This window comes from Corythoichthys intestinalis, chromosome 8 (assembly GCF_030265065.1).
Source record: "Corythoichthys intestinalis isolate RoL2023-P3 chromosome 8, ASM3026506v1, whole genome shotgun sequence".
NCBI classification, from domain to species: Eukaryota; Metazoa; Chordata; class Actinopteri; order Syngnathiformes; family Syngnathidae; genus Corythoichthys; species Corythoichthys intestinalis.
This window is the reverse complement of record NC_080402.1, coordinates 4,843,175-4,858,171: the sequence shown is the minus strand read 5'-3', so window position 1 is coordinate 4,858,171 and position 14,997 is coordinate 4,843,175. Positions and strand designations below refer to the sequence as shown.

Genomic DNA, 14,997 nt, shown 5'->3' with positions numbered 1-14,997 from the left:
TAAGTATTTAGTCAACCACTAATTGTGCAAGTTCTCCCACTTGAAAATATTAGAGAGGCCTGCAATTGTCAACATGGGTAAAACTCAACCATGAGAGACAGAATGTGGGGAAAAAAAACAGAAAATCACATTGTTTGATTTTTAAAGAATTTATTTCCAAATTAGAGTGGAAAATAAGTATTTGGTCAATACCAAAAGTTCATCTCAATACTTTGTTATGTACTAAAGATGTCCCGATCGATCGGGTCCGATCACGTCATTTTCAAAGTATCGGAATTGGCAAAAAAAATATCGGACATGCTTTTTTAAATATATATATATATTTTTTTTTAAATTGAATCGTTTTCTAATTGTATTTAACGTTACAGACAAAATGTCTTACACTCATCCAGAGTCTTTAGTTTTGGCTTAAAGTAGGGCTATCAAATTTATCGCGTTGACGGCGGTATTTTTTTTTTTTTTAATTAATCACGTTAGAATATTTAACGCAATTAACGCATGCGCTGCACGACCCACTCACGCATTGTCGCGTTCAATCTATAATGGCGCCATTTTACCTATATATAGAGCTAAAAGGCAATGTAAAATGAGTAGAGTGAATTTTGACAGTCTTTGGAGCCTTTTTTTTTTTTATGGCTAAAGCCTTACAATCCCTCTCTCAACAAGTAGAAATATCGTGGGAAGCAATGTGGGGAAGTAAGGTAGTAGTTGATCTTTTTCTTAACACCCTATGTTATTTCCCAACGCAGAGAAGATATATCAATTGGTGCCACGACGCACAGTCATGGTTGCACTTCCCATCATGCATTTGGGCAGAACAGTTAAATGGCTACAGTATCATTTACTGAAAGCTCAACAAATACACTAGATGGCAATATTTAGTCACAATATACAAAGTAACATTTATCCTTTAAGAATTACAAGTCTTTCTATCCGTGGATCCCTCTCACAGGAAGAATATTAATAATGTAAATGCCATCTTGAGGATTTATTGTCATAATAAACAAATACAGTACTTATGTACTGTATGTTGAATGTATATATTTGTCTGAGTTTTATTCTTTTTTTTTCTTAATGCATTGCCAAAATGTATATGATCGGAAAGAATTAGCGGGAATGATTGGAATTGAATCAGGATCCAAAAAAAGCAATCTGATTGGGAAATATTGGGATCGGCATATACTCAAACTAAAACGATCGGGATCGGATCGGGAGCAAAAAAACATGATCGGAACAACCCTATTATGTACCCTTTGTTGGCAATAACGAAGGCCAAACGTTTTCTCTAACTCTTCACAAGCTTTTCACACACTGTTGCTGGTATTTTGGCCCATTCCTCCATGCAGATCTCCTCTAGAGCAGTAATGTTTTGGGGCTGTCATTGGGCAACACGGACTTTCAACTCCCTCCACAGATTTTCTATGGGGTTGAGATCTGGAGACTGGCTAGGCCACTCCAGGACCTTGAAATGCTTCTTACGAAGCCACTCCTTTGTTGCCCTGACTGTGTGTTTGGGATCATTGTCATGCTGAAAGACCCAGCCACGTCTCATATTCAATGCCCTTGCTGATGGAAGGAGATTTTCACTCAAAATGTCTCGATACATAGCCCCATTTATTCTTTCCTTTACACAGATCAGTCGTCCTGGTCCCTTTGCAGAAAAACAGCCCCAGAGCATCTTTCCACCCCCATGCTTCACAGTGGGTATGGTGTTCTTCGGATGCAATTGAGTATTCTTTCTCCTCCAAACACGAGAACCTGTGTTTCTACCAAAAAGTTCTATTTTGGTTTCATCTGACCATAACACATTCTCCCAGTCTTCTTCTGGATCATCCAAATGCTCTCTAGCGAACCACAGAAGGGCCTGGATGTGTACTTTCTTCAGCAGGGGGACACGTCTGGCAGTGCAGGATTTGAGTCCCTGGCGGCGCATTGTGTTACTGATAGTAGCCTTTGTTACTGTGGTCCCAGCTCTCTTGGTTCTGGGATTTTTGCTCACCATTCTTGTTATCATTTTGACGCCACGGGGTGAGGTCTTGCATAGAGCCCCAGATCGAGGGAGATTATCAGTGTTCTTGTATGTCTTCCATTTTCTAATAATTGCTCCCACAGTTGATTTCTTTACACCAAGCGTTTTACCTATTGCAGATTCAGTCTTCCCAGCCTGGTGCAGGTCGACAAATTTGTCTCTGGTGTCCTTCGACAGCTCTTTGGTCTTGGTCATAGTGGAGTTTGGAGTGTGACTGACCGAGGTTGTGGACAGGTGTCTTTTATACCGGTAATGAGTTAAAACAGGTGCCTCGTTAGAAGAAATTAGACCTCTTTGACAGCCAGAAATCTTGCTTGTTTGTAGGTGACCAAATACTTATTTTCCACTCTAATTTGGAAGTAAATTCTTTAAAAATCAAACAATGTGATTTTCTGTTTTTTTTCCACATTCTGTCTCTAATGGTTGAGGTTTACCCATGTTGACAATTACAGGCCTCTCCAATCTTTTCAAGTAGGAGAACTCGCACAATTGGTGGTTGACTAAATACCTATTTGCCCCACTGTAGAACTGGATGCGAAATGATAAACTCGGCGGCGTTAGTAAACGCCCGCCATCTTAAAGCAGTAGACTTCTCAGCGCGAATAAATAAGATTAACTTTACTGTCACTTGTTCATGTAACATTAGCCCTGCGGAGGGCTAGGTTTCTATTAATTATGACCACTGTTGATGCGTGGCTAACGTGTCTTACATACAAGCTTTATCTAATCTGTGAAAACATAGTGCTGTTGAGTAATGAGGTTGTAAAGTTATATATATATATATATATATATATATATATATATATATATATATATATATATATATATATATATATATATATATATATAGGTCTATATATTGGCCGATGGCCTATCTGGGAAAAAAAAGTCCATATACCGGTCAGTCGATATCCCACCCCCCCAACCACAAATGTTCTTTCAACTAGGCTGCACTCCCGGCTAGCTTGTTTTGAAACACATTGTAAGATAATGCCTTTATTCCACTGGATATATATTTTTAATTTTGCAGAATCTCAAGCCAAGAAATTTTACTTAAAAAATCAACAGTTAAAGGTGCTAAGAAATAGCATTTTAGTAACTTTAAAATTACAGCAAACCATTTTTCAACAGAAATGCATCACAATAAGAATAAGAAATAATAATAAAAGGCTTAACAATGAAAGTAGTCTTCCATTGTCAGCTGGCTTCGCCCCACCCACAAAAAAATCCCCGAACAGAAGTTGATGTCACAACCAGAATAAACTGCAGATTTTTGTGGTCTGCTAGCATGTTATCCATAGGCTTTCTATTCTCTTGTTGCCGTGTGAGCATCGTGTCATTCCGTCAACATGTACTAGCTAACACAGCGCTAGAAAGCTAGCCATGATCATCGCTGACATCACAACCAGAATTGCTAAAAAAGTGGACCTTCTTTGATGGATTGTTTTGGAGTGTGTAAATATGAAATGTAGTGGTGTCAACAATAATAGATGCATCCCGATGCGGGGCATGGACGATTCGATTCGATGCGGGCAACAAGCCGAATCGATTCAGCGCATTTTAAAATATATAAGTATGTTCAAAAATCTTCCCTGCGCAACTCCGGTGATGCAACGGATTTGGTTTCCCCATTTGTATTATTATTCTCATGTTTAATTTTTTACACACGCATAACTCTGGTCAAGTTTCCCACCAACCTCGTAGAAGCCAAAATGTCTCCAGATGTCTGCTTTCAATGTCTTAGGTGCATCAACAATCTTTCTCGCTCCCTCTTTCTCCGCTTCAGCCATTGTTATGTTATGTCCTATCTCTTAGAAGTTAGATCTTGGGCCCGAACCCGAATGGGTCGGGTCTGGCCCAAAATGTTAAGCATTCACGTTCGTGTCGGGTCGGGTCGGGCTGCGCGCTGGACTAATAAATTATTTAAAAAAAAAAATTAAAAAAAATGGGATAAAACCGAGAGCAGGCTCTCTGTATTGTGCATTTGCTTGTGCACGGCGCCGCCCACTTTTTCTTCTTCTCCTCTGCTGTGGCGCTTGCGATACGTTACGAATGACACTATATTTATGCACACAAAGGCAACACAAATGTGATCCTTTTGAATCTTCTCCTCTGTGTGTCTGCAAAATCGCATGTTTTTTTTTTTTATTTATTAAACTTTCCCAGCGTTATTTCGTTATGTAAATGCTTTTATAATGATCATAAAAATATGTAACTATTTAAACATTAAGAAAACTTGCGTTTTTTTTCTGCCAACTGAGAATTCGTTAAGAAAGACAATTTTTTTATGTACACAAAGGCAACACAAATGTGATCCTTTAGAATCTTCTCCTCTGTGTGTCTGCAAATTCGCATGTTTTATTTTTTTTTAATATATATTAAACTTTCCCAGCGTTATTTCGTTGTGTAAATGCTTTTATAATGACCATAAAAATATGTAGACTATTTAAAGCTTTAAGAAAACTTTTGAAAGTGTTTTTTCTGCCCACTCGAAGAAATGAAAATAAATTGCTGCATCTGCGTTTTTTTTTTTCGTGTCACTCCAAGCCGGGTCGGGCTTCAATACCAGCGGGCCGTGTCGGGTCGGGCTGGATTTTTTAGGCCCAATCTAACCTCTACTATCTCTGTGCTCTCTCGATTGCAAAAAAATGATATTTCCTCATGTTGAAACAGATTGTTATGGCTGCTAAAATGCTGCTGCACTTCATTTTAATTCATTATTTTTTATTGTTATGTGGTAGTTACTGATTACATTTCTAAGTTGATTGCACATATATAGTGGGCTAGGCCTACATTTTACATTTGTTCTACATTGCAATTTAGTTGATGTTTTGTTTGCAACTGAACTGATCCCTGGATTGATATTGCGATAAAGATGCTGCTGCACGACAATATTTTCTTTGTCGTTTTCTTTAATATTTACTTAAATATTTTTATTGATGGGTCGTCGTGACTAAAATACAGTGGTTGTTATTACTGATTTTGCACAGGAGTTCAGATGTTGCACTGTGTGAAAGGCTGCTATATTGTGTGTAAAAAAAAAAAAAAAAAGAGAAAGCCCTGGTCTCATTCAAAGCACCAATTAAATGCTGTGATCTGTTTTTTTTAAAAATATATATTAGGGCTAGGCATGTGCCGGTATGATATTTTGACGGTACGATAACCGTGAGCAAAAATACCGCGGTATCACGGTATCACGGTAATGCAATTGTAGCTCCAAAAAATTTTGAGATTGAGGTTAAAAAAACAACAACTTTTTTCCATTGAACAGGATTTTTTTTTTAGACCATAGTTGCAAATTGGAACATGTTAACATATTGTTAAAATAAATAAATTATCAATAAAAAAATATATTTTTTAAAAAATATATAGCTTATACACTACACTCACAGCCACAGCTCAAGTTGCTCAAGATTAGAGCAAGAACAAAGTAAAAGTAAAGTAAAGTAAAAACACTTCTGAATAATTAAAAAAAAAATTATACTGCATGACTTTTTTTTCAGGGTGGAAAAGCTTAAGTGAAGTTTCACCATTCTCAGCCACATGATGTCATGCCTTTGTTTTAAAAAGAACAAACAATTCATAAGTTAGTTAAACATGTATAAGTTAGTTAAAACGTCAATATTGTTGTGGAAAGGTTTCATCTAAAAAAATTTTTTTTTTTTTAAACATGGGGAGTGAGACCTCTCCTTGATCCAGCGAACGTGGATTTGTGCTTAGGGCAAGATCATCTTTCGCAATAAGCGATCTTTGACGCAATCACTTTTTCTCCTTCATTCAAGCGAATCAAGCTTGTTTTCTCACTCTGCGGCAGTCACACTCAACGAAGTTGCTCTCCCAGCTAAGCCTAGGCTAACATTCATCTTTGTAAGCTTTTAGTTAGTTTGTATATTGAATTTGAAAGGAAAATGTGTGTTTTGTTCTTGGCGACCTTTTACCATGGTGCTAATCTGTTGAAGCTACTCACATGGAAAAATCTAATTGTACAACATTTTAAATGTATTCATTTTGTATATTACACTTAGCACGATTTGAGAGCTCAATAAATTGAAGAACAGTACGCCTTATGTTTGAAGTATTTGTTTTTGGGTTAGCTGGCTGGCTAGCCGATAGCGTCACTTTCACACACAGCAACAAACGGGAGGGGGTGAGCGCTGCTGCGCCAAGCCGCTTCTGGCTGCATTTTTGACACAAGAAACATAGCGAATACCGCACTACGGTCTGACGGAAAATTTTAGTGGTTTTGAAACCGCGACGTTTTCACACCACGGTAAACCGTGAAACCGGTAACCGGCACATGCCTAATTAGGGCTGTCAAAATTATCGCGTTAACGCGCGGTAATTAATTTTTTTAAAATTAATCACGTTAAAATATTTGACGCAATTAACGCACATGTCCCGCTCAGACAGTATTCTGCCTTTTGGTAAGTTTTACAGCTAGGCTTTTTGTGCTGTCTAACAGCGAACTCTTGTGGTCGCTTTGCGACATGGTTTATTGTTGTCTTGCCAGTTCAATATGGCTGCACGACGTCTCGGGCTGACGCCTACGTTGTAATGTTGTGCTTATATGATCCTTGGACAAGATTTGTCCGTAAGTATGGTTGTTGTAAATAATGTACATATTATGTTAGTAAGCGAAATGTTATATTTTTTGTATGAGACGCTTTTTGTATATGTTTAGTGAACCTGTATAGCGTGCTAAGCTAACGTTGTTGCTAATGCAATGCTTGTGTACTTTTTTTGTAGTTTTACGACGGTCTAAAGAGGACAATGGTTTGAGGCCATTTTATTAATAAATCAGATGAAAAAGGAAGAAGTCTGATTATTATGGCGTCGTTCACTAGCTGTCTAGCTTTGGAAAAAGTAGACGCTTCGGAGTGAGGACAGTATAGACAGATTTAAATGACAGTAGAGTGAAATGCCCACTACAGTCCTTATGTACCATATGTTGAATGTACATATCCATCTTGTGTCTTATCTTTCCATTCCAACAATTTATTTTACAGAATATATATATAATTTACAGAAAAATATGGCATATTTTATAGATGGTTTGAATTGCGATTAATTGCGATTAATTACGATTAATTAATTTTTTTTAATTTTTCGTTTGACAGCCCTAATATATATATATATATATATATATATATATATATATATATATATATATCTGACAGTATTTTCATTTGACTTCAACCAGGAGTGACACAAGAGCCAATAAAAAGTTGTTTAATGTCTGACCGCTTGTGTTGCCTCATGATTCACGAAAAATATGCTTTGCTTTAGAATTTTAATGCATCCCAGGCTTTAATGCATCGTGCATTGCCGAATGGAACCGAATCGAATCGTGACCCTCGCGCACCTCTAATGAAATGGTATAGGGACCAAATTCATTTTCTCCATGTAAAATGACTTTAGTGCAGTCATTTTATATGAAATCAACTGGACTTCAGTTAACTCATTGGCTGCCTTTGACAGCGATAGACGTCCAATCCATTTAAAGTGGGAGCATTGCCAGCAAACAACCAAAAATCTTAGATAGTGCAGTGCGGTTAAGTGTTAGAAAAGTGTGGTTTTGCTGACCTGGACTGTCCACGCGTTTGTAGTGGTAAGGATTGATACAGACGTCCTTCTGCTTGGAGCCGAAGGGATACTCGCAGCACTCCAGAGCCTTGAGCTCGTGGTGCGACTGCAGGTCGGGCCAACGCCACACGCGACAATAGATGACGTGAGGCAGTCCTTTCCTATGGGACACCTGCAGCCGACCGTCCAGCGAGCGGGGGATGGTGACGCAGCTGCTGGGCTGGCCGGGGCAGCTGAGGGCGCGCTCCAGCTCCTCCATGGCGCCCTTCTTCTTCTTCAGCTTCTTCACCAATGCGTCCACCGCCTTCTCGGCCCACTTCTCCTCCTCGTCGCCCTGCTTCCAGCCCAGCAGGCGCTTGACGGCCGGGCTGGTGAAGGAGAAGAGCGAGGTGACGTTCATGATGGACGGGGCGGCCCTCGCACACGCCTTCTCCGCTGGGCCCGAAAAAGGATGGCGCGGCACGGAAAGGTCCAGCTTCAGGAGGGAATCACTGCTGGGTTTTGATGGATATTCCTCAGATTATCTGAAAGGACAGAACAAAAAAGCTCCAATGAAGTGGCGTATATTTACAGGCTAAATAGCATCATGCTAATGTATAACTAGCGCAAGTGTTCTTTCTCCAGCGACACTCGGAGATTCCCAGTGTAGCAGTGCACTTGGAGTGCATTGTCAAACACACTGTTAGCAAAGAAAGCTACATTCGTGAGAGCGCGAGTTATTTACAGGAACATTCCAATATGTTTTTGTCGTAAAACCATTGTTGTTTTCGTCAACGATGACGAAAATATTTCATTGACGAACATATTTTTCATGACGATTACGAGATTGATGACTAACAAAACGACACGATTTCCAGTTTTCCTCTGAGACAAGAACGAGACGAAAATACGACAGTTTCGGTCATGTGTTCACAATGCGTGACATTTTCAGGCATGAAAATGGGTCAGGGGTTAAAAAGGTGAGGAGGAAATATGTTCCGGTAGGGCTGTCCCAAACGACTAATTTTCTCCCGATTAGTCAGCCGACTATTTTTACAATTATTCGACTAATAATTCTTTTTTTTAATTTATTTATTTATTTTTTAAAATAATTTAACAATGAAATTTTTGCTGACGCTTATTAATTCACAAAAACATTTTGGAACACTTAATTTTTTTATTAAAGTAGTAAAAAACATGTAAATAATAATTAATCACACATGAACACTGAGGTCAAATGCTGATAGTAGGCCTGAACAATATTGGAAAAAACTATCATTTCGATTTCGGAAGCACGTTCGCTAAACCGCTAACAACTTTACACTCCGCAAAAAGCATTTTTCGTCATTGCTTGAGGTGCCACTAATACATTTTTTTCCCATTTTTTCGTTTGCAAATGCTGTTAACCAGCGATTTTTCATGTTTGAAGTGTCACCTTTTAACCGCAAGTTTGCGTTTTGGAAAAGACTGCCAATGTTTTATAGCAGGCTAAAGTAAGTTGTCCTTTTTCTCCATTAGTCTCAGTGTAGCAATGCTAACATTTACAATGTTCAATATAGATGGGTTTCCTTATTTTGTATGTGTGAACTGTAATTCTATGGTGTGTTGTTGACCAATAAACATCTGGACACAACAACTGGTGTCTCATATGTCATCTACATGCACGCACAAATGTATGCACGCACGCGGTGATAAAACGCAGCCGTGAAAATTACCGCCCTCATTTTTATTTACCTTGCGATAAATTGACTCATTGCATATCGCGGCAGGCATAGCAACTTCAATAAAACATGTCGTTAGTTAGTTAGATGGACTTATGACCCCCCCCCCCCTTAAAAAAATTCTCTTCGGATCTACACAATTCACGTAGGTCACCCTTTTTGACTTCAAAACGGCGAATTTCGCCGAAAGGTGAGTGATTTTTATGCCTGCATTTTCTTATTGTACGCGTAGTTAGCATCGTAGTAGTGTTTGGGTCGTGTCTAGGGTTGGGCACCATTTGAATTTGAAGCTTGAACGGTTCCGGTTCTGATTCCAATTCCACGTTTCGATTCCGGTTCCAAACGATTCTCGATTCCAATTCTTTTCAGGGAGGCAACACCTCCAGCATGATTTCACATTTAAGTTACCGTCATTCATCACTTTACACAAAATTTAAGGTAAGTAAAGGTTGTCATGAACGTTTCCCATCAGCTACAAGAGTTCACTCCAGCGTGCTTAGTGTGTCTAGCGTTGGTAAGACAAATACACACGTTTGTTAATGAGGCAGATAACGTGGCTAGTAAGCATGCCAAGACGGCCAAATAGTTTCCTCTCTACCAGTAGCCTACTTTTGTTAAGTCTTCTGCCATTGTAAACATCTGTTCAAAATAACAGATTAATTATAACAGATAAGAAAAATAAATCAACAAATAATTTGAACTGGGCTATAAACCACAGGATTCAAAATGAGGGTAAAAAGTGAGAGACAGCGAGAACCAAAAGTGTTATTTGCCATGTGGCAAAAATGTTTTGCCATGTGGCATTTTTTTTATTTTATTTTTTTTGCCACAAGGCAAAAAAAATTGCCACATGGCAAGAAAAAAAATGCCACATGGCAAAAAAAATTGCCACATGGCAAAAACATTTTGCCACTTGGCAAGAAAAAAAATGCCACATGGAGAAAAAAATGCCACATGGCAATTTTTTTTTGCCACATGGCAAAAAAAATGGCACATGGCAAAATTTTTTGGGCACATAGCAAAAACCACTTTTGGTTTTCGGGCCTGCTGTAAAAAGTAGCGGTTTACAGTATGAAAATTAAGGTAATTGCACAGTTAATTCTATCCATTTGTTCAGGAAAACGCCTAAAATGTGAATTTATCATCTTTCACCATTTTATTCATCTCAAACACATAAAAGCGCTGTGAGTGACTCACGGCTCAGAGTGCATCACTGACAGTAAATCCTGCAGTATATTGTATTTCCCACAAGCAGGAACAAATAGATCATTAAGAATGCCCGTTAGTTATTCCTGGTCCCTTCAGATTATGGGATTAAATTTCGATTGCTATCTTTGTCGGACGGCGTGCTAATGACAAAACAGGGGGTTAAATATGGTAATAGCAGGTGTTTTTTACGGGGTGTGTTGGTCACTTGCTAAAAAACAACCATCCTGACAGGAACATCAGTGCTATACTTAGGTCTGGCATCCAAATGACTGTTTGCCATCTCATCTGAGTGATGCTGTACAAATTTGCAAGAATGTGTGTCAGTAGCTTCACATGTATTTTGTGACTACAGCATAACCCCACTGCGAACATTTGACATGTTCTAATCTGTCGCAGTGAAGAAATAGGAAACAGACGGCGGATTTATGTCTTGGTGTCTGTCATCACCATCACAACAAAGCGTTGTTTCCTTTTGCTGAGCGATGCAGGTTTTTACACAGGTGCAGGATGATCAAGGGGGCTGGAGGGGTCGCCAGAGTGAGTCACTCGCAAGATTTGTTTGGCACGGTTTCAAAATAAATGATGAAAAGTAGTAAGGATGTCCCGATACGATCACCTACCCTCTCCCTCCTGCTGCTTTTCTTAATCACCAGTGCAGTTGTCGTTTGCAACTTAAAGCAACACTATCTAACTTTTCAGTTTTGGTCGGTTTTAGAGACGCAGGTGGACAAAAATGGTAAGTTTTGCCTTAAGGAAGTTTCACATGAGGACCCATGTTTCCCACGTGTTTCCCATGAGGACCAGCACACACCCACATTGTCGTAAAATTATCAATCAAATAAGACTATCAATCAAAAATCAATCTCATGGTCGCCGTCAGATGGATTAAACAACATTTCTGTTTCGAGCGGCGGTGTGAAGGATGAAAAGTAATAAGTAGACCTGTCGCGATAACACGTTTAAGTAGGCAATATATTGTCTTATAATGACTGCCGATACGCGATATTATTGCCTGTTTTTTTTTAACCTATTCAACCACGAATATAGTGACAATGAATCCTATTAAACATTGTAAAACGTTAGCATTGCTACATTGAGGCTAACGGAAAAAAGACAATGTACTAACCAAAGGCGGGAATCTTGGAGCACCTAATGATTCGATTACGATTATGATTCAGAGGCTATGATTCGATTATAAATCGAATATTGATCCCCCCCTCCCCCCAACCGCCCTTTCAATGTTTGGTACATTAGTTCCAAAATTGTTTTAAAAAATTCTCTCAGGCTAAAACAAACTAAATTTCAGTATCAAGTTAACAGTTCAAAACAGTAAATAAAATACTGAAGTCCCCATACGGTATCCGCAGCTTTAAACAACATTCAATTAATTTAATGTTGTGAATGAAATGTTATAGTTGTTGAAACTGCTCCTGTTATTCCATAATTTCCCTTCTGTCTACTTTCGACAAGTGAAAGTAATAAAACCATGTCAACATTTAAAGATAGATTCAAGTCAAGATTTTGCCGATTTAGGAGTATTTCAGATATAAAAATGTTAATTAGGTTCGCTACAACAGAGCCTTCCAGAGAAGTCTACTGCTTTAACATGGCGGCTATTTACTAACGCCGGCGAGCCTGTCATTTAGCATCTAGTTCCCTATACATGTGCTAACGCCGCCGAGTCTGTCATTTCGCATCTAGTTCTATATACATGTGATATCTACCGGAGCATTATGTGGCCGTAGTTTGTAGCAACTGGAAGTTGTTTGTAGCGGCTGTCGGCAGCAGTCAGGTATGATTGTTTTTTTATCTAGCGGCATGAGTTGAGCATTATGTTTACTCTCGGTCCGTTCCTCATTGCGTCCTGAAGACAGCGGCGACTGTGTTTTCCGCTATACCTGGCATAATTAAATAATCGGAATTTGGATGTTTGTGAATCGTTCTCAAATCTTCCACGGCCGAATCGCGAATAATCTAACAATTGGAAATTTTGCACACCTCTAATCAGCAAATTCTAAAAATCAGGAGATTCGGACTCGGCAATCCCTAAGACGTAAGACGTCTGATATCGTCAGGCTGCCGATAAAAGCATTTTAAAATGATTTCGGATAATATCGACATCGGTTTTTCATTATCAGTTTTGGGCCAATGTAAATGTAGAAGCCTTCTGCCTTTGTACAAGGGCTGGTCACAGCTTAGCATGGCAGTTATACTTATTGACCATTAGATGTCTCCAAACTAAGATGCTTGGGATTTGTTATGTAAACATTATCATTATAAAGGCATCCAGTGGTTAGTTAATGGTTAGTCCATGACAGCATATATCGGTATCGGTTTGATATTGGATTTTTGGAGTTGGACAATATTGGTTATCGGTTAAAAAGTCATTATCGGACAACTCTAACGAAACGTTTTCAAGTCATTATTTTAAACTAGGGGTGTGGCAAGATATCGAATGTGAATCGAATGTGAAATATCGCAATATTTTGTAGCCCAAAAGGTTAACAGTTTGCTTACATCAAGAATCGATATATCGTTTTAAAAGGTGTCAGGTTTTTTGTTTTTGTTTTTAAGGAACTAATAGCTTGCTACCAAAATCTTCCAGCAGAATAGTATCTACTACTCATTTGACGGCGCTGGACATCCAATTCATTTTGACTGAATTGGACGTCTAGTGCCGTCAATAACACTGAAACCAGAGCGTTTCCAGTCTTTTGTGGACAGGTCACTTCCTGTTCATTTTAGGGCATTTACAGGTCACCTACTATTCCATTCGTCCTACTTTGATCCTCAGCTCTGTTTTGTCTCGACCTCTGAATTTTCTATTACTTTTCTCCTGCTTTTAATCTGTGTTTGTTCATTTTAATCTATCTGTTGTACAGTGTCCTTGAACGTTTTGAATGGCGCTTCGGAATAAAATATATTATTATTTACTATAGATTTCCTCTATAAAGTATTTTAGCTAGAAGATTCCATGAAAGGGCTGGACTGTAACATCTGGAGCACACTTCCTTGTCCTCTATTGTGTTGTTGCGGCAGCTGGCAGCGATGCTCCAGGGACGTTTCCCCACGCCCTCGAGCACTTTGTAACATGACTGCAGGCTGACTCGAAGGCCCTGATATGGCTTCAGCGCTACTATCTAAGAGATACTCAAAACATAAATATGACATTTTCCTCCCTTTCTATATTTAGCACAAGAAATTTAGTCGTTTTAGTCGAGCGGCGTCATTCAAGGGCAACACCTCAGAGTGGCAATGGATTGGACTTGTAGTAGATTGGCTGATATATTGGGCAGCTATATGGACTTTTTTCCCACAAACGGCCATTGGCCGCTATACAAACATAAAGCTGATGTAATAAGATAACTGTTATATTCACAATGCACTTAAAGGGAACCTTGGACCTAAAGACTTGTAGGCTCTAATAAGCCACAATTGTTCTTTTACTAAAATATGTAATTAGAAACATAAAATATTGTCATCGATAAAAACCTATGATATGCAGTAGTGCTGCAACGATGAATCGATTAACTCGAGTATTCGATTAGAAAAAAAGATTCGAATTAAATTTTGCTGCTTCGAGTATTCGTCTACCTAAAGTGGCGTTATAATGGTTTATTTTGAAAGCGTTTGCATTTGTTTTATTGATTTGGGTGGATACTGAGTAAATGCATTCGTCAAATCAATGAATGGATGTGCCAGAATTTTCTCCAGTTAAATGTGGAGAAGACAGGTGATCATTTTTGGGCCAAAAAAGGAAAGGTCAAAGATAAGCAGCCAACTTAGCACAATGTCACCTACAGCTACAAATCAAGTCAGAAACCTTGGCGTAATTATTGACTCAGACCTAAAATTTGATAGTCATCTAAAGTCCGTCACTAAATCCGCTTATTACCACCTAAAAAATATAACCAGAATTAAGGGGCTTCTGACTCAACAAGACATGGAAAAACTTATGCATGCATCATTCATTTCAGCAGATTGGACTACTGCAACGGTATATTTACAGGTCTTGATAAAAAATCAGTCAGGAAGCTGCAGCTAGTACAGAATGCTGCAGCCAGTGTCCTCACAAATACAAGGAAGCTGGACCACATTACACCGGTTTTGAAATCGCTACACTGGCTTCCAGTGAGTCAAAGGATAGACTATAAAATACTACTGCTCGTCTACAAAACACTTAATGGCCTTGGACCAAAATACATGCTTGACTTGTTAGATTCCTATGAGACATCTAGACCCCTAAGGTCATCTGGAACGGGTCTTCTGCATGTTCCAAGAACAAGAACCAAGCAGGGTGAGGCAGCATTTAGTTATTATGCTCCTCACCTCTGGAACAAGTTACCCGAACGTCTGAAGTATGCTCAAACTGTTAGCTCCTTTAAATCAGGGCTAAAAACACTTTTGTTTGGCACTGCATATCCATAACTGTCTATATATTTCAACCTACCTGCCTTCTATTCCTCTTGTGCTTAT

The 14,997-nt window shown here is 38.8% G+C and overlaps 1 protein-coding gene across 2 annotated transcripts in view; it reads right to left on the bottom strand.

Moving 5' to 3' along the window:
• The window catches only part of smad1 (SMAD family member 1), a 44,048-nt gene that overhangs the window by 16,193 nt on the left and 12,858 nt on the right, over positions 1-14,997 (bottom strand). For both annotated transcript variants that reach the window (XM_057844503.1, XM_057844502.1), the window contains exon 2: positions 7,613-8,136. In XM_057844503.1, the coding sequence (XP_057700486.1) occupies positions 7,613-8,012 (400 nt within the window). In that variant the 5' untranslated portion in view covers positions 8,013-8,136. The remainder of the gene's footprint in view (positions 1-7,612; positions 8,137-14,997) is intronic.